Consider the following 20,659-nt stretch of genomic DNA (forward strand, 5'->3'; position numbering starts at 1 on the left):
CGTTTCCATCTCATTTATGTTTCTCCTTTATTGAGATTGTGATTATAATCATTTTATGTTATCATTATTACTATAATTATGAGTTTATTTGTCATCATTATGATAATTAGTATTTTTGTTGTCATCTTTACCATTTTGTAGAATGCCCAAATATAACTTTTAATAACTCTTGGTACATAATTTCTGTGGATGGATGGTCCTGGCAGTGGAGCAGATACAACTGCCAAAGGCAAGGAGGGGACCTAGTTTCCTTTGAAACCGAAGAGGAATGGAATTTCATTAATGACGAGATTCAAAGGCGAAATTCTACGAACTATAAAAATAAATGGAGTATTGGTTTAAGAAAAATAGCCGGGAATTGGACCTGGGTGAATGGAGGACCTCTGACTATTCGTAAATGGGGAATAGGGGAGCCAAGTAGTGAACACGTCGCGGCTTTCATGTACAAGCTGAACAATAATGGCGAGCGGGGCGTGTTTGGTAGTGTTAATGATACACATTGGGGAAACCAACACGCTTATATTTGTGAGATTTCCAAGGGTGAGTTGATTTTTTGTCGTTGTTGTTGTTGTTTTTAATGTTATTTCGAGTACCCTAAAAAGGTACCAGAAGCGCTTAAGCGTAATAAAAACATTCTTTGCTAAAGTTTATGATACTTACAATAGAATTTACATAAACCCTCTGACAATCAGGATCAAGTTTACAATAAAATTTGCATAAATGAAACAAACCCAGTGAAGTTTTTATTAAATACTTGTCTAACTTTGAACCATGTAAGCAGAGGGAAGTGACAGATGGTTCTGTTACTATCACTATTACGAGTAAAAACAGTTGTGAAACTTTCAGTCATCAGTTATTTTCATGCTGTTCATTTATCCTGTCGATTGAATAAAATGACGGTGAATACAAATAGCAAAGAATTATCAGTCCAGTTGCTTTGTTAGATAATAACGCGTAATGATGTGAAGTGCGTTATCTTTTGGGAAGAGCTAGTGACTCATGTCGGTTAAGATATATGCCAATTATCACTTTATAAAATCAATACCAAAGACTTGCAGACTTAGTTGTTCTTCCAATAGGGAAATCAATTTTTTGTTTATTGTATTCTATTTAAACATCCGATCGTTTGAACTTTAAAGTTGTAGGAGCTAATTTCAATACAATGCAAAATGTGCAGTGAACATAATAAAATGACCATGCTCCATCTAATTCAAATATGGCGGACATTTCGATCGACTTAGCAACGACTGCTCTATAGCAAGGGCCACCTCAGTTCTCATATGTCACCAGAGGGCGTAGATATATTTTCTTGAGTTGGAATTTAATTGATGTAAGGGTAGTTCAATTATTGGGAATGGTTGTGCGTTGTCTTCATAGTGCGTGACGGAAGTAAGTTGTGTAACGTGTGCGTTGTGAGAAAAGGAGCGGCTAAAACGCCTTTGAAATTAAGAGTGATACAACAAGTTAAATGTAAACCTTTCACATCCCGATATAGAAGTCTGCACTTATTCAATAAATCCAAAATTTCTGGTTAATGTCATTTTTTGCGCACGGCCTCCAGATTCCATAACATCCTTTACGAAAAAACAATTCCCAAACGCTGTGATTGGTGTAAGATATCAAATTGCTACGATGTAATTGGTGCGAGATACATATCCTAATGCGGCAATCTGGTTGGTGTGACATACATACCGAAAAAGCGGCAATCTCATTGCTACAAAATACATACCCTTCTGCGGTGATCGTGCGAGCAACATACCATTCCGCACGCAAAGATTATTTTATTATGATAAAAAATTCATTTAAAATGATTATTTCCGGTGCAGGCACAAAGCAGTGCTTAACTTGAATAATAGTGCTCCTCAAAACAGAACAATTTGATTACCTTTTGGAAAAATTAATTCTTCTGTATTGTATTTGTCATATTTTTTCAGCAAATCCGGCTCCTGGAAAAAACCCTTCGCAGGACTCTGACCAAGTCCACGCTGGACTACCTTGCACGCAACAGTTTGGTAAGAGGAGTTGGTCACTTTAATGCATTTGTGATAGTAAAAAACCGTTGTTACACGAAAAATAGAAGGCTAGAGTCAATTTTTTACTCACTTTTCACTGCGGTTGTCATAGCTCCCACGCGATTCAAGTTTCGCTTAGCGTTATGCGTTTCTTTTTGCTTGTGCGAAAACATGAAGCGCCCTTTTAAAACTGTAAACTTTAATTCACGCGAAGAAATTTTTATTAGTTATTACATCGGAAGATCAGATAGATGCTGGCTTTCATGAGGATATCTCGGAAGACATACATTTCAAGGCCTGGACAAGGAGCCTCCCGATCATTTTCTCTCGTACGTAATGCCTTAATTAACAAATCCGTCAAATTATTCAAATAAAAGCGCTGAATTAAACCTTTTTCCAGCATGACGGTTAAGGTTAAACCAAAAATCCCAAAAGGAGCCATAAATTCATCAGAGACAATTCAAGATAAAATAAGAAATGAATACGTCATATTCAGTGGTTTAACAATAAATACGCGCGGATATTTTGCGATTTGCGTGTCATTCTCCAAACTCCGTATGGGCAAGTTGAAATGACAAAAACTGGGCAAAATGTGAACTAGTATTAAATGTTAAACCAATAATTCAGGGATATATTATTGTACTACTATTCAATTTACCAGTATTTTCGAAAACATCTTACAGGCCTATCTGATCATCGATTAAACAAGCCGGTGTGCGAAAGACCGCGAAATTAATGCAAAGGAAACAATAAGAGTGTTCTGCAGAACCAATAAAAAAATCGAGTGCATTTAAGAGTTTTCATCGTTCATGGCGGCCATTTTGTTACTCCACCTTCCGTCCGCATTTTTGCCCTTACATTGTAATACTGAGGCCATGTTTTTGTATGATGTGGTCTTGATTAGTATTTTTCTTTAAAGATTCATCCCTTGCAACCTCCCTATCGCCGTTGCCATCGCCCGTTCAGCAGCTGGTATGTTTTCCAAATAGTCATTTACCGTTTTTATGCATGTCGCTTTTGGGGATCTTCCCCATTTACAAATGTGAGAGACATTATTTTTTGTTGCAGGCAAAGAAGTATGTTTCAAAATTTTGCGGATTAAATATTACCAGAAAGTCTTCCATACAAGTATGTAATTATCATAACATGAAGGCTTTTTAATTTTGATATATGTTTTTAAACGATGAAAAGTAAATATCTGACCTTTAAGGATAAACCACCATTAATTAAACCATATAAGGTGAAAATGGCGAGGCTTAAAAATAATCCAGGCTCCTAAAAGAGTTCTTTAGCCAATGAATACCCTGGACACCATTTGGAGCCTCCTGCTGGACTTTTTCCGCATTCTTAATATGAATTGTATATATAAGACTGGCTACTTAATGACCTGGAAATATTTTATGCAAATGTAGGAAGCTGTAACTGTGTTTGAAGATTTTGCCATAAAAATCAAGAACATCACAAAAGACGGTAGGGAAGACGTTAAAACACTACAAAAATCCATCTTTAAAGTGGCACAGGCCGTGGAGAAATTTGCTCTTAATTATGGAAAGCGACACCTGAGTGGAATGAGATCTTCAGAAAGGATCGTTCTCTCAAAAATGAGTGAGAATCGGAATCCTTCAAATTGTGAAACCGTTCTTCTCACTCTGTTTATTGAAACTTTTCTTAAATAATAGATTGGTGAGTAACACTTTGCTAACTGAAATTGTCAAATCCTACCAATACTTTCCACTTACTTCATACTATACACTGAGCTCAAAATTGGCCTGTCGTTTGCGATGCATATAAATGCAAGATTTTTAACCCTACTCGTAAAAGTTCCCCAATGAACTCTATAGTTCTCCAACGAAACGGTTCGAGGAACGAATTGAGCTTTCACAATTTAGTCCCTCCAGTACTACTCGGTTATTTATCAGTTTTACATTGAAAAAACCTTGTAAAATGGTTGAAATCGTCGAATAGTTGTTGAAGGGCAAATAAGATACAAACAATACCCGTTCATTCAATAAGATTATGGAATATTTGTGTATACCGCAAAACGCATGTTCGCGTAGATATGCTATGGTAAATTTCACCATAAGTACTTTCCTTTCTCATTTTTTCCGACAGTTTTGGTCATTCAAAAAGCCTATCACCAGAATGCAAGTGGCTTCCACTTTGAAAAAGAACAATGGCAAGCGAGAATCGATATTGCTTCTTCAAATTTTGAGGAAAATGGTTTGTATTAACTATTGTGGTAACTTTACAACTTTCATTATTACCTTGATTTCTCCAATCGAAATTTCTGTATTGAAAAAAAAAATTTATGGCTTTTCTTGTTATTACTTGATGACTTTTTTTGTTGATTCTTCGGGGGGCTTTAAGGATCCTTGGTAGTTGCCTTTTTGTACAAGGATCTGCATAACCTACTTCTGACAGATCAAGCCATCAGGAGTGAAACGGACAACCAAAGGTGACGTTATTTTCATATTATTCCATGTCGTTTACCCCCAAAAACACATAACACGGAAACACATAAGATCTAAGTTCAACTAACCTGAGCCTAGAAACTTTCCAAAAGCCCTAACTAAGGTTCGAGTACTCCCTGCTTGTCTCTGACGATTCCACCTTCATAGGAAATTCGCTTTAATCTACCAAAAGTATATAATGTTGCTTCCTTGGTTCTGATCATTTTCAAATACAATTTCTTCATAGGTATATCAACTCCAGGATTATGGCCGTAACTGTGGACCCCAAGCCAAAGAAATTGCGAGAAAATGTCATCCTAAAGTTCAAAAACCTAAAGGTAACATGAAAATTAGCTGCTATGCGTTGTTTTGATCTATTCTGACAGGATAGAATCCATTTTCAGGTCTTGACAGTAGAGAAGCGCTGTATGTTTTGGAGTGGCCTCAGCGAAAGGTAAAAATACCACCATATATTATTGTATAGTATCTATTCATTCCTAAATCAAACTAAGTTGGGAGGAGAATGAATGAACTTTCTCAGATGTTTTTGTGCAGATAAACACTTTCCTGGAAGCCAACATGTTGTCGTTTTTAGAGAGAGGAAGTCTGATTGAAATGTTCTCGCAACTAGGACTACAATGGAAGAAAAATTATAAAACATCACGTCTTCCCCAAACATTGAATAATTATGTGCCCTTTTGTTAACTTTACTTTTTTTCCATGTCTGACAGCTTTTCAGAGGAAGGATGCCATGTAGTTACATCAAAAAGCAACTCAGAAGAAACAGTTTGCAGCTGCAATCATTTGACGCATTTTGCCGTTTTAATAGACTACGACAGTAGCACAAAGGTAATAAAGTTATTTTTTTCCTTATTCAATTATTTTATGGACTCAATGAACTAACTCAATTTTGTCCTTTACTTTTTTTTTTTACACAGCTCACTGAGGAGGACGAAACAATTCTGGAAATTATCACCCACGTGGGACTGAGCCTTTCCATCGTCGGGATACTTTTCACATTCATACTTTATTCTTGCTTCACGTAAGTAATGTACCGGAATAATAATGAGGTAGATTCTTAACTCCCCTCAACAAGGTTGATGATAAAAGAGATCCCAATGCAAATCACCATGCAAACAAGATCATGCATGTCGGATAATTCACAAATTCAAGCTACAATTCATGCCCCATCAAGAACGCTCGGACAACTCGTGGTTTCACAGTCTATGAATTGTTTAGGTTTAGACATTTTTCCGTAATATTTTCCTTTTTGTCCTTTCTGAATACAAGTATATTTAATAATAATATTACTGAATATTTACTGGCTTTTTCTTTTCTTTTGCTGTCAAGACTTAGATAATATTTTTGCCATATTGTTCTGTCTTTTAATTCAATTTTGCTGTGTTTTGCTGTTCTTGCTGTCTTCAATGTGTTGTTATTGTTGTTGTTGCTTCTGTCTCATTGATTCTTTTTTTTTTTTTACTATTATTTCATCAGAGATGTTCGTCAACCTCTCTCTCAAATTCGACTGAGTGTTTCTATGTCCCTTGGAGTTGGACAGATCATCTTCCTAGCCGGGATAAACGCCACAGAAAACAAAGTCAGTGGCTTCTCTTTCTATTCATAGAATGAATTTACTCTTTGCACCGTAGATATCTTGTCGAAAGGAGCACGTTAAGAGTTATACGAAAACTCTTTCTTTTCACAGGCTGCCTGTGTGCAATATCAGCTCTGATGCAATATTTATTCATGGCCGCTTTCTGTTGGATGCTGGTCGAAGGAATTTATCTCTACTTCTTCGTTGTGAAAGTTTACAACATTAACACCAAGATGTACATGTATCACGTCATCTCATGGGGTAAGTTCATAATTTTACAACATCCTCTGGTAACTGTAACCATGCTTTCAGATCGCCAAATCTGGTGTTGTTATCCAGCGAAGTGTTTCGATTCCCTTCCTTTCTTTATGGATAGGTCTTCCAATGATCATGGTGGCCATTTCACTTGGCATCGCTGCTGGAAAAGAAGGGTTACAAAGCTATACGAGTGATAAATAGTAAGGAAAATACTCAGCGGTTTCTTTTTGCTTTTCTCCTTTTAATTCGTTTCATTGCATTTTTCTTTTATATGTTTGTATACAGTTTAGAATCGGCATTATTTCATTAGCTGAGAATTTGTGTTTCTTTATTGTCTTTTACTTCTTTGAGTTTAGTTGCTGGCTTTCCTCGACTAACAACCTGATCTGGATATTTGTCGCCTTTGTGGCTTTCATTGAAATTGTGAGTTTATGATTAGTGTTGTTGATTGTGACTGATATACCTGCTTTAATTACCGCCAAAGATTTTTTCTCTTCTCTTAAAAATAGGAATTAAGTATTTGCCATGCGTCCCCGCACAATATTTACCACTTTCTTTTTCCTATTTACCCACAATAAACTTTGTACGTAGTGCTGTTTTCGGGCATGCTGGTCAATTTTAACCTAGTGATGGCCTTCAATAACGAGGAAAACCTGTTGAGACAATGCGTTCACGGGCATAAGATAGCCTCATATATTCTCCAACTTTTACTACATAGTATGGAGAGGAAAAACTTATCCCACTTCCTTGTTAATGTTTGTCACTGTTTCACATTGATATATCAAGATATGATTCTAGCGCAAAAATAACTCATAAAGCAATATTGCAAAAGGGGAAATGAGTAGAAAGAGACGGAGATATTGAATTTATATAATTTAACGCGAGGCTTCACCCAGAGTAATTCATTCAGTGTGGACACTTTTGTTCGCGATTTCTTTAGCTCCTTTGTAGAGGATCAAAGCTCATAATCTAGGTCCCCCGGTTGGAAGTTCTATTCCCTGTAGAAGACGCTATACCCGACCCTTGTTACCGAACTGGTAACGTCTTTTGCGAGAAGGATTCTCTCTTACTTTGGTGATTCAACTACCATATCTAAGTACCTAATTTATCTCTATCGTACTTTTTAGCTTAACATCTTGATACTCGTACGAGTCATAAAGGAGATGACCAATTTGATGCAGCCAACAGCGGAAAACAACCATTTTCAGCAAATACGGTAAGATTCCCAACATAAAACTAAAACAAACTAGTTGAAGAGATTGCTTTTGAGGCATATTCGCCTAACTTTCCCATTCCTTAATGAGTAAGGCATCACAATATCTAACGATTAAAATTAACTGTCAAAGGAAACTAAAGGAATTTTTTTTTCAACTTATAGAATTGGCATCAAAGCATGCGTGGTGATAATTCCCCTGCTGGGTGTCACGTGGCTATTTGGTCTACTTTCACCTGTACATAAAGCTTTCGCCTACATCTTCACCATGCTTAACTCTACTCAGGTCAGTGTTCGATGGTAACTCTCTAAAGTCATTCAATCTCTGTTATTATTTTACTTTCTAACCAAGTGACACACCATTACAATGGTTAGTTATATTTATTAGAATTCTGAGAAAAAAAAGCTGTCAACTATGCAGGAGAAGACAGATGCTTCTCCATTTATGAGATATGCAATTTTCTCTCCTTCTTGGAAATCCTGATAAATATTTGACTAATTTATTTGTATACTGTGAAAGGTAATGGTCTTGAAATCATGTTTATGCTGCAGGGTTTCCTGATTTTCACTTTACACGGTTTGCGAAACACTCAGGTAAGAAAAAACATTAGACCGATTCTACACCAACTGCATCTCATCAAGTGTTGGTGTTTCAATAAATATCCGAGTGCTAAGAACCATATTCCTTGTTGCTCGTCTATCTGCAGATCAGAGAGCGATTTGAAAGAAAGATGAACATCGTTTTTCCATCTTCCATAAAGAACAACTCCATAAGGAAGAGGTCACACGTCAATCCAAATGAGGTTGGGAATGTATGGGCAGTTGAATTGCAGTCTTCAGCTGAATTTAAATGGAAGTCGCACTTAACTTAAATAACTGGATCCCGCCAGCCGTAAATAACAGTCAATTACTTAGAATAATCACTTAGTTAGCAGCTCTTAGTCGGTTGCGATCGGTCTGAGTCATGATCTGCAGGCAAAAAAAACTTATTCTCTTCATTATTGTTTAAGCACTCAACTAGTTGTGATTGTAACCTATCTTCTTCATGAATATAAGTTTATTTTCTAGGCGATCGTATATTTGAAGGCAATATTCATCGAAATAAACCAGTCTATAGATTTAAATTTCTAATGGCTTAGTATCTTTATGACTGTCCTTCGAATAAGACAACAGAAATCGAGAATGCCTATTGATGCCCACATTCATACTAAGGAACTTCTGGAGAATTTTACTAGGTTACGTAGTTATGATGTAACACCACCAATATAGTTGTGTTATAAGCTTGCGGAATTTTGTGGAATAATTTGTACATAAGTACTCAGCGCAGCAATAGTACTTGTTGTTGTCGGGAGGGATTGACTTTTCCGAAAGCTGTACCGAGAGATAGCTACTGTGGAAGATCGTTAATTTCGAGGAACTTTAGAGACAACCATGAGATTGTGTCAGTGGTGAGCTAAAAAAATAATTTGTGGTGGGCTTCAATCAGTTTATTTAAGGATAATTATTACTTATTTCAATTTATATTACCAGTATAGTTGTGTTGTAAGCATCCGGAATTTTCGAGAATACTTATTGCATTAGAACACAGTCGTGCAACAGTAGTATTTGTTGACGGGAGGGACGGACTTTTCAGAAAGCTATACCGAGAGAGAGCAACCGTGGAAGATTGTTAATCTTGAGTTACTTTGAAGACAACTTCGAGATTGTATCAGTGGTGAGCAAAGAAGTAGTTTGTGGTGGGCTTCAATCAGTTTTTTTAAGGATAATTATTCTACTTCTTTAAGAATCGCTCCTTGGCAAGAAGATTACAACTTGTTGAATAAATTAATCAGGTCTGTTGATAAATGATGCTGTTTTTGTCTGTTAAATTGTACCGTAACAAATAAAACTAATAGTCTAGCTATCGCTGACATTCAAAGTTGTTGCTTAATGAATAATAGATCAATACGTAAATGTTTGAATAAGTAAACAACTTATTTAGAAAGAACAGAAAAAAAACCCATTATGACTGGATCTTTTTTTGGATCAGTTACACTTACCCATTTTTTTTCGCATCCCTAAAATAAGGAGTATCGTTTTAAATCGAAAATGCATGGATTAATTTGGAATTAAATTGGGGCAACGTTAGCGGAAATGGCATAAACCAAGAGATTATAAACTATTCGGCACATCATTAAAACAACGATTAAAGAACTTTTACTCAGAGTATGCAATTTAAAGGGAAAAGCTTAGCGATAAAAATGCAGAATATTTCGATGGGCCTTGTTTTCAAATATCACTACAGTGAAAGTTAGCATTGCAGAGGAATTTCAACAAGCGAGAGAAGGAGTCGATTATGAAGATGTGCCTAACAGTTTATAATAGTCTAGTTTACGTCATACCCATTTATAAATAAACATGGATGACGAAGCGTGCGATTAAGACGGAAGAAGTTAAAATAAGAATTATTCTGAAATATACAAGCACTTTTCTCTCTACACTGCTCAAATGCGATAGGTAAAAACGCTTCAAGCTTCGATTGACCTAATATATCCCAGCTAAGACGAGCGAATATTCCAGAATAAATAATCAATTATTCCATGAGCGTGGAGAGATACTGGGAGAGTAGAATGTCTCGCCCACAGAACACATCGCTATGACCCAAGAACGTCTCGCACTAAGAGCTTTTGACTCGCCGCTCGTTCTAAATTGTTGGAATTCAAACATTTGGACACAAAATTGATAGTCTGCATGACGCTTTTCTAGGGGAGAGTTGTTTTTTAGGCTGAACACTAAACTTTGGCCGTTAGCCACCGTTGTTTTAAAGGCATACGAATTAATTAGCATGTCATAGGCGAGATGAATAAATAACAATAATTTCCATTTATGCATAACGAACAGATGACATACTAGCTTAAGCTGCTCGTTGATAAAACAGGATTTTGTTTAGGACAACTTTCATTTAACAGAGCTCATAAATAAATTACCGTTCTTACCATCAAATATTTTTTAGTTGCTTCTTCTACAACACTTAAACTACAAAAAGTATTTTAATACCGTGAAGTTTTCCAATTTTATTAGAAAAACAATGCTCTACATCAGGTGCAAGCTGCTTTTTTTCCATTGGTCCGTCTATGAGAGAAAAAAATGGAGACTAACGCCATGAACATGTGTTCAGAGATCATTATTTGCATTAAAATCTAACTCGCACGAAAGGCTTTTTACGAGGATGCCGCAAATCCGCAACACTGAAGCGGTGTGAATCAAATATAAGTGAATCTGGCAAAATGTTCAAAAAGCCGGTAATATGTTGTATGCTGGGTGAGTACGACCCTAGTTATTCCTGTTTGTTCTGCAGTAGCTATGAAACCAATCGAAATTGACTCTCCATTTGTAAAATATTTATTCCGATGTTTAAACTTACGGAACTCTAATAATGAAACATGCCAGACTCTTAACATGTCCTCTCTAGTTGCTGTCTAATTATTAAAGCTGATTATCATCATTATCGTTATTATTAGTTTCTCAATATTTTCTCTTTCCATACAATGCAAAATAAATGAAAAATAATCACCCGTAATGACACATTCGTATAAGTTGTACGCTAAGTTAGTACCACTTTAATTATATCTTGACTTTCCATTTGTGACACATTTACATCCATTTTGGAACGTCCTGTGTTCACCAATTTACCAAACCAAACAGAGAAGAAATGTCAGGTGGCGGATATTTGGCAATGTTAATTTAACCAAAACAAAACAGCTTTAAAGAAGTCCGTATTAAACTTTCAGTTCTTAATCAGAAGTGAATCTCTTATAAACTGGATTACTGAAGCCTTTTAGATTCCATCTGATGCAACGTAGGTTTCCTTAGAGCGTTCGGATGAGGCGTTATTCAGATATCGCAGTACCCAAATTTTTAGAGCTCTCAAATTGTTGTTCTGTTATTAACACTCAGAGTAGATGACTGCTAACTGCATGCCAAAGTGGACGTCATGGTTAATTAAAACATATTTTTCTTCTAAATTATTCTTCTTTATGCCCGAAAGCAAACTTCACACTCAACACATTCCTCTTCTTTTAAAAAAAAAATATACGGGCTCTGGAGGTTCCGCAGGTTCCGTTTCCTGCTGAGCCATAGTTTTGTAACTCCCAAGGATATATGGAAAAATCCCCACAAAATTTTGGAGACCAACCACTCAAGATTCAAATTTTGCAGAAGTTTTATTTGAGCGGTCAGATTTGATACCCGATTCATTCACTTAAAATGCGAGCTCAAACGAAAAATTGTTTTCTCTGGATAACACATGATAAGTTTACATCCTTTTCATTCATTTATACTTCGGTTGCGCTCCGAATAGTCCGTTAAAAAAAATTTTTCCTGAGGGTCTATCGTATCCTTAAAAATGTTTCCACATGTGACAAGTTTTGTTCAGCTAGTTGGTGAATTGCGGAGATGCTGCATTTTCTTAATAATTTCTCCGTCAGCTCCCTAGGAAGGTAATAAAATTCATGAATGGATGTTAAAGGGCATGTAGCAAATAAAATGCATTAGTACTCGTCTTACTCGAGATCTAATAAACTTTTTCATTGTTTCAAATGTTACTCTTGAGATAACAATCAATTTATTTGTCCATTTTCTCTTCTACAGTCATCCTTCGTTTGTTGATGAAATTGCCAGGGACAGGTGAGGCAGCTTCATTCCGATTTAATATTCAAGTTCCTTTAAATAGACGGGAAAAAAAGATAATACCTGACCAATTATCATATTAATGAGTTATAGACTTTCCTTTTAAAATTACATTGGATTGCGATTCAAAACTTGAGTTGAAAAGCAAAACAAAAAGTCAAAGAATAACATTGCTATTACCCTGATCTCTGCTTCAGGGATGTAGAGGGTTTTGATGCCCATCGTCTGTTATTAAAATCAACAATATAAAAATACTTTCTCGTCTTTATCATTATCGCTTTCACTGTTGTTATCATCAGTATACATTTTTTCGTTTATTTATTTATTCATTTATTTTCTTCTTATAGAGTGCCAACCAACCTGTTTCAAAAACTCCTCTTACATATTTTCGAAAAGCAAAATTTTCAGGTTTCCTTACAATGAAGTCTGCTCCATCTTGGGAGGTTATTTAGTCTCCATCGAGACTGAGGAAGAATGGCAATTTATCAATCATGAGATTCAGAAGCGTGGTACTTGGAATACTTCGACTACTAATGCGTGGCTCATTGGTTTGGAGAAGAAAGACGGGGTTTGGACATGGAAGAGTGGAGAACAGCTGAATATTTCGAAATGGCGAGATTCTGAGCCAAATGTGAACGACGAAAGGACGGAAATATCCATGAACAGAGGCCTCTTTAATGGTATCCCTCGGAACGATAAAGGAGATGCCTACATTTGCGAGATGCCCGGAGGTAAGATCATATTCCAACCATAAAGTATATAATGTGCTGAAACATTAGCAGTCTTGCACGTGTGTCATGAAAATTGCTCTTGCTTCTTAAAAGTAAAAAACATTGTTCACAGAATATACTCAGCTCACCTAACTTGTACGTGTGAGCGATGAATGAACTTTTAGACGCGCATAAGTAGTTGAACACACTGCCCATGAAATTTTTCGTGTATCCTTGTTGTTTTGAACATAACACATCGAAGTACTTTTATTTTTGTGTGTCCGAGTTTGTGTTTCTTATACAAGTCAGTGATAAATATGTTATTCACCGGCTGGAAGGTCTTGAGCACCGGTAGTTCAGATAAATTGCACAGTTTTTCCTAATACGGACCGACCTAGGTTGGTGAATAACAATTTCTTTTTTCCTTGAAATTAACGAAATTTTTTCCTTAAGAGCCCTAATGAGTTAGGGCTGTAAGTGCGGCAAGACCTTCCTTGAACAAATTTTGAGCTAGTAAATGGTGGTTGAAACAGATTGAGGTAATGTAAATTAAAAAGAGGCCTCACCGAATATTTTTATTTGGGTAATGAAAACGGTAATTTAAGAGGCCTTCAAACAAACTTTGAAACAATTTTTAACAATTATCTGTCACAATTTGACCCCTATCAATTAGAGAGCGTGTAAGAAAAAAGCGCTTGTCCCCTTTAAAACAAATGAACAACAATAAAGGCGTTGGTTTGGCAAATAAACTGAACTGGAAAGTAATTTTAAGTAGATTGAAATCTATGTTTTGAAGTTGTGGGAGTTTTCTCGTGGAACTGGTCTTTCATCAAAAGGGGAATTTTAAAGCAGCTTCTTCTCGTTGAATTCCTTTGTTTACTGTTGCGAAATTTATAGTACTAATGTCCAATTTGAACGGACCTGCAAAGACTTACCGAAAGCGTATTTGAAGTTAGAAGACCTCGCTCACTGTTCTCCAAGGAAAAAATTATTTGAGAGAATTCAGATACATAATGAATGAAATTACCATTAATGAATTCAATTGCAAAGAAATACCTCACGTTTTAACTTTCTGAGTTACTTCTAGTAAGGTTTAGATTAATTTCAAGCGGCTTTTAGTCCGCGCGTTAACCCATATTTGACATATTTGCTACCAATATTCCTCTCAAAACCAATTATTTCTTACAGGCAACCAAAGTGATCTAAGAGAGAGAAAGAAAGAATTAATAAATTATCAATCGGCTTGATTTGCTCCAAAACGATTCGCTTAAATATACTGTGCAGCCGGTAAAACGAAATAAATTTATAAAAAATGGTAACAAAGCAGGAGATGTAATCGGCGGCTCGCTCAAGCGATACCGTGCCCGTAGGCAGAGATAGGAAAACCCGGACCGCATTAAGTACCAATAAGATTCCAGGATTCGTTACCGTGCCCTCTGAGAAAAAAAAAATGACAAATGCAGTTCTTTTGAGAAAGGTTATCGGAAAAAAGCGTGTCGGAAGTGTAAGCGATAACCTGAGAGGTATTGCTGGTAGCCTTTAGGTCAAGGTTAGACTTGACCTCAGGAATTCAGGGACATCTAGGAAATGTTACTTTAAGGAGGAGGCATCACGGGTTTAAACAACCTAATTTAATTGCAAGACTGACTTTAAATTCTAAACTGCATGAGCTAATCCTAATTAATTTATCTTTAAATTTTTATGTCCCTATTGATTATCGTTACCCAAATAATCTTTTGAGATTGTCGCGTGCACTTTAAAGTTTTGCTCTTTGCCCGTAACAACTGTATACGGTTAAATGCGTATCTCCAGTTGCACATTTATGGGAGCCTACATTCACATTTCATTTTACGTTTTTTAAGTCTGATTAGATAGAGGAGGAAGAATATGGGACGGAGTCGGGGAGGTGTAAGCTCAACGAGGAACTAAGTACTATTCAAAAACTCGATTACCAAAATTACATGAATTCACAAATAACCTTACAATCATAATCTTAGCTGATGTGAAGTTAACTAATCCACAAAAGCAGGCCAGGGTGGTGGACGCCGTAGTGAAGAGAGATGTATAGTGTTGATTGACACTGATCAAACAAATACATATGATGTAAAAAAAGAAAAAAAGAATTAATTGGGGAATGAGTCCCATTTTCTGTCTCATTCATTTTTTCCTTTATTGTGATTGTGCTTATAATCTTTTAATGTTATCAATGCTATTATAATTATCACTTTGTTTTTCATCATTAAGATAATTAGTATTTTTGTTTTCATCTTCATCATCATGTAGAATGCCTAAATATAACTTTTAAAAACTCTTGGTACATAATTTCGGTGGATGGAGAGTCCTGGTACTGGAGTAGACACACTTGCTCAAGTCTAGGAGGGGACCTAGTTTCCTTTGAAACCCAAGAAGAATGGAGGTTAATTAATGACGAAATTCAAAGGCGAAACACTACGAACTATGAAAATAAATGGATAATTGGTTTAAAAAAAGGGCCAGGAATTGGACCTGGGTGAGTGGAAGACCGCTGACTATTTCCAAGTGGGGACAAGGGGAGCCAAGTGCTGAACACGGCGCAGCTTTCATGTACAAGAGGTTCTGTAATGGCGAGCGGGGCGTGTTTGGAACTCATAATAATGAACGTAGGAAAAAACAGCACGCTTATATTTGTGAGATCCCTAAGGGTGAGTTGATATGTTGTTGTTTTTTTCCTTTTTTGTATTGTTATTTTGAGTAAACTCAAAGGCACTAGAAGCGCTTAAGGGCAATAAAAATATTATTTGCCCACGTTTGTCATACTCACGAGAGAAGTTATAAAAACCCTCAGACAGTCAGAATCAAGGTTACACTTACCATATTAAAATATGTTTGAAACAATTTCAATGTACGTTTTCACGATATACATGTCTATCTTCAACCTTGTGAACAGAGGAAAGTTACAGATGGTTCATTTAATATCACTTTTACGAATAACAACGGTAATGAAACTGATGGTGAATACCAGTTTCAAAGAAGTCTCAGTCCAATTACCTTGTTAGATGATAACACATGATGATGTGAAGTGGGATATCTTTTTGTGAAGAGCTTGTGACTCTTGTCGGTTGAGAACCATGCCAATTATCGTCTTCTGAAACAAATTGTTCTTGAGTGGAAAATTCACTTTTAGCAGCCATTGGTCCCATGTGAATTTTTTTCAATAGTGTTGGATAATGCGGTTCGAATATCTGATAAAATGCAGGGTGTTTAAAATGAAATGACACGTGAAGTGTAAACATGGAGTGAATCTAATGAGGCCAAATGGAATTTTATTGGTGGAATACAATCCAAGCAATTACCAAATGTTCATCCAGTGCAATGATTGGGTATATTTTGATTGGACTTGGAACGTTGTTTTCATAGTAGGCGACGGAAGTAAGCTTTTTCAGTGGCCGTTTTATGAAAAGGAGCGGATAAAATGCTTTTAAACTTAAAAATGATACAACAAGTTAAATGCGAACCTTTCATATCCCGATAAATCTCAACCTACATTGACAAGGCTCTTGCGAAGGCCACGAACCATTTCATTTATCAAATGATCTCAAAATTTCAGGTTAATGTAATTCTTTGCGCACGGCCCTCTGATTCCATAACATCATTTAAAAGAAAACAATACCAAAACGCTGTGATTGGGGCAAGATATCCAAATGTTATGATGTGATTGGTGCGGGATACCTGCCCTAATGCGGCAGTCTGATTGGTGTGAAATACATGCAAAGAAAACGGCAATCTGATCGCTGCGAAATACATACCCTAATGCGGTAGTCTGATTGCTGCGAGCAAAATACCACTCTACGCCCAAACAAAGTACAAAAAAATAACACGTTCTTAGAAAAGTAAAGCTACAAAATGAATGAATTGACAAAAGCCATTACTTCTTAATCTTTTCCTCTCACAGTGGTGTTAACAGTGGGGATGGTCGGGGTATTTGTGATGTATTCCAATAGTATCCTCTGGCATAGCACACATCAATCGCTTTTAATGTCCAAGATGGAATGTTTTGCGAATCGTTCCCCTTTAAACACTGTTGTATCGAGGAAAGTGATTCAGTTCTCTGATATTTCATAGTTGTGCGATAAGCTGGAGTAGTGTCTCCTAAAAGGCTATTGTTCTCTCAGTAAGGCCGTCACAACCTGAGATCATAGGTCTATAGACCGGTATAAGTTTGTGTATTTTCGTGAGCGTATAGAATATTGGTATTCTGAGCGGATTGGGAGTTTGAGAAGCCATTTCTTAGTCATGTCATCAATGTTTTTGCCCCGATTTGGTTAATGATCTCATTAAACCTTTTCCGCGTGCTTTTTACTAATGGTGCTCTGAGAGGTTTGTAGTGAATTCTACTACTCTGCTGTCGCGTTGCAATTTTGACCTCTTCTATCTTTTTGTCTTACTTGTGATGACTGTTGTTGCACCTTTGTCTGCTTTTTTGAGGTTTAAAGCAGAGTTGTTTTTCAACTCTTGTAGAGCTGTGACCTCATTGCGTGAAAAATTATGTTTTGGCTTAGTTACAGTAACCTCTTCAAGTTGTGCTTTGACACTTTCTAAATAGCTCTCAAGGACAATAGAGGGCTGAACCGATGGCATCTAGTTTGATTTAACACCAAATGGGTGCGTTTCTTTGTTTTGACCGTGAAAGATGTAGAGGCGTACGCGTCTCGCAAATTGTTCATAATCTCGCAAGAGTTGTTGCCTAATTTTACATTCGTTTGTCACGGGTGTTGGGATGAGTTTAAGACGTTTTGATACCACGCTGATTGACTTTCAGAGAGTTGACAGTTTGAGAATTTTTTTCGGAATTTTTCTTTTGTCTCCCCATCTTTAGCTAAAAGGCTAAATTTTAAAGTGCGTCGACGCTCTTTGCGTCCTAGGCTTTTTTTTTTTCTGCTTCCGGTATTGTTACAGCTAGCTTTTTAAGAGTCAGAGAACATACTGACATATTTTCCATCGCTTTTATTTGCAAGTGTATAAATAAGCTCTTTAAGGTCGAAAATTCATTCCTTCATTCGGCTATTCACTGTTTTTTTCACACTGTTCGCCGAGCGCTTTCCTTTTAGCGGTTGCCTATCTACCTGTATGTTCTTACGAGCTGAGAGTTCGTAGTTAGCCCTCTTTCTTTGGCTCTCAACCTTCTTTGGTGAAAGTTAGTCATGGAATTAACTAAGCCTTGTTGACCTTGTATTTTTATTTCTTTTACTTCGAATAATATGTGTGCCATTCCTGTATAATACTAATTAGTCGCTATTAACCTTTATTTAAATTGTCTCATATTCATATTAAAGACGTGTATGGTATTGTTTCAAAGAAGAGAGAAGGCTTTTCAAAGTAATTAGATAAATGTTAATATTTCTTTTTTTTTCATCCTTTCGTCATCAGAAGAATCATTAACAGTATCACCACCAACATGGACAGCATCACCAACCTACACAGCATCACCAACATGGACAGCATCACCAACCTACACAGCATCACCAACATGGACAGCATCACCGACATGGACAGCATCACCAATATACACAGCATCACCAACATACACAGCATCACCAACCTACACAGGATCACCAACATGGACAGTATCGACAACAATGACAGTTTTACCAACACCGACTTCATTATCATCATCAACAACTGAAGGTTGCTTATTTTCCGAAAGTTAGGCTTTTTCCGATTTCACTTGGCATCTTTTCAGCTTGCACGCCACCCCTTTCTGTAGCGAGGGCTTTGTCTTAAAAGTGTGGGAAAGACAGTATCCAGTAGTCTAATTCGTGTTTCTGAAAAACGCTATTGTGGCTAGTTTCATAACCGAACATAAACGGGTATACAAGAGAAACTCTTTAGTATTTTGAGTAAGGGGTATTTCTTGAGGTAATTTTACAATGATTCCATGACAGAAATCTTAGGAACTATGTTCTGTTTGCTATTATATGCCAATCTAAAGAAAAAAGTTGCGTTGGAAATTTGGAAAAGCAATCTGAATGTGTCTTGCAATGGCTACTTCATCTTTGTCGAGTCACACTGATGACAAAGCAGAACCATTCTGGTTAACAGTAAGCTAAGTTTAAAAAGTAACAAACTTTTGCTTTTTGTTACAACGCCTTTTAGGTAAGACGCAGGACCTTGTTGCAGTCATTTCTGGCGGAGCTGAGGTGATTCGAGGACTCAAAGAAAACATCACATTGGATGGCTCACTCTCATATGACCCTGAGGCTGCACATGGTGACCAATCGGGAATGAACTTTACATGGCATTATGGTGAGATTACTAGGAATTACTCCTCTGTGCAGGGAAGGAAGAGAGACTTCTTTATTGCGGTAAACGAGTCAGCTTTTCAATATAATAGAAGATCATCTGGCGTGCGAGTTTACTTGAATACAGAGGCTATTTCTCACAGTGATATCTACATAGCTAGACTGGTTGTGACCAAAGACTATCGCAATGCTAGCGCTTATCAAGTCATCCATTTCTCGAATGGAGATCCCCCTAAAATATATCAAAGGTAAGAAAGCTGGCGTGTTGTCGATGCTATCATTGTGGCTGTTGCTTGTTCTTTTTGTTGCTACTGATATCCCTATTTATTTTCCTATTTTCTTATTGTTGCTTCTGCTTCAGTTGAAGTTGTTGCTGTTGTTGTTGTTGTTTGTTTGTGATGTCTTGTATTGTATGCCCGAATTGCTGCTGTATTTTGCCTTTCTTTCTCTGTTGCAGTTATTATGACCACCGTTGTTCTCAACAAGCAAGGCCGTAGTTACGCTACATTGATCTACATTCTCATTTAGTAATCGACATTCTTTCCTTATTTCAGGTGTTTCATAAATTGTCTGCCTAAAATCAGCCCCTCAGTACGACTTAGTGTCCGATCCGAATGCAAGGGATTACAGTGCTTCAAAATTTCTTCATATGAGTGGATACTCTACCAGCGATATGAGGGAACTACGTCCACTGTTTGGCAAAGAAAATATAATTTAGAACTCATTACAAGTACACCTCTAAATGCAAGCAACATTGTTATAAATGGAGGTTCCCTTGCTGCTGGAAATATGTACCGCTTGGCATTATTTATCACAACTAACGACGGTTTATGGGCAATGTCAGCCTACGACATTTCCACAGCGTTACCGCCCACAAGGGGGACATGCTCGATCACTCCGTCAAGTGGCATCTCCTTGGAATCACACTTTAATCTGAGCTGTATCAACTGGACAAGTAACAGCACCCCTCTGTCCTACCGGTTTCAATATAGACTAGAGAACGGTATGTACACTGTGTTATATCATGGCGTCAACAACTCCATAGTTACCTTTGGGATACCGCCTGGGAACAATGCAGAAAACTTTACCATGAGATTCAACGTTGTTGTGACTGATAACTTCGGAATTTCTGCCTCTCCTGTTAATCTAACAGTACAGGTAAGTTAAGTTGGTAGGTTCTGTAATATTGATGTAGTTGGGAAATTTTGTTGACATAATTTCGTCATTTTTTGACAGCTAGCCATCGGAGGGTAAAAAAGCAAACTTTTTCTAAACATGTAACTTATCCAATAGTGACCGATGCTCTTTCTATAGGTTAAACCTTCCCAGAGTCTAAGACCAGATAAAATCACAAGCCTGGAGGCCATGATCCAGGAAGTCATCAGAAAAGGAGACTTGGGAAAAGCGGCACAATTAGCAAACTCTGTCCTTCAAATTGTTGCACAAGAAACCAAGATGAATTTGGAGAAGAAA

At 36.9% G+C, this 20,659-nt stretch overlaps 2 protein-coding genes across 2 annotated transcripts in view; one reads left to right on the forward strand and one right to left on the reverse strand.

The window, feature by feature from the left end:
- Positions 1 to 8,620, forward strand: part of LOC149051965 (uncharacterized) — a gene marked incomplete at its 5' end in the record, with an annotated part of 48,483 nt that extends 39,863 nt beyond the window's left edge. Inside the window, 18 exons of the mRNA XM_089200163.1 lie at positions 1,935 to 2,012; positions 2,932 to 2,984; positions 3,081 to 3,140; positions 3,425 to 3,617; positions 4,125 to 4,232; positions 4,380 to 4,467; positions 4,710 to 4,800; positions 4,867 to 4,916; positions 5,194 to 5,311; positions 5,401 to 5,504; positions 5,960 to 6,066; positions 6,171 to 6,320; positions 6,436 to 6,517; positions 6,674 to 6,740; positions 7,445 to 7,533; positions 7,696 to 7,816; positions 8,083 to 8,124; positions 8,238 to 8,620. Of these exons, the coding sequence (XP_089056289.1) occupies positions 1,935 to 2,012; positions 2,932 to 2,984; positions 3,081 to 3,140; positions 3,425 to 3,617; positions 4,125 to 4,232; positions 4,380 to 4,467; positions 4,710 to 4,800; positions 4,867 to 4,916; positions 5,194 to 5,311; positions 5,401 to 5,504; positions 5,960 to 6,066; positions 6,171 to 6,320; positions 6,436 to 6,517; positions 6,674 to 6,740; positions 7,445 to 7,533; positions 7,696 to 7,816; positions 8,083 to 8,124; positions 8,238 to 8,402 (1,766 nt within the window). The remainder of the gene's footprint in view (positions 1 to 1,934; positions 2,013 to 2,931; positions 2,985 to 3,080; positions 3,141 to 3,424; positions 3,618 to 4,124; positions 4,233 to 4,379; positions 4,468 to 4,709; positions 4,801 to 4,866; positions 4,917 to 5,193; positions 5,312 to 5,400; positions 5,505 to 5,959; positions 6,067 to 6,170; positions 6,321 to 6,435; positions 6,518 to 6,673; positions 6,741 to 7,444; positions 7,534 to 7,695; positions 7,817 to 8,082; positions 8,125 to 8,237) is intronic.
- The window catches only part of LOC149051961 (uncharacterized), a 193,801-nt gene that overhangs the window by 93,962 nt on the left and 79,180 nt on the right, over positions 1 to 20,659 (reverse strand). The gene's annotated exons all lie outside the window — the stretch shown is intronic.

This window comes from Pocillopora damicornis, chromosome 1 (genome assembly GCF_964200805.1).
Source record: "Pocillopora damicornis chromosome 1, jaPocDami1.2, whole genome shotgun sequence".
Lineage (NCBI taxonomy): Eukaryota > Metazoa > Cnidaria > Anthozoa > Scleractinia > Pocilloporidae > Pocillopora > Pocillopora damicornis.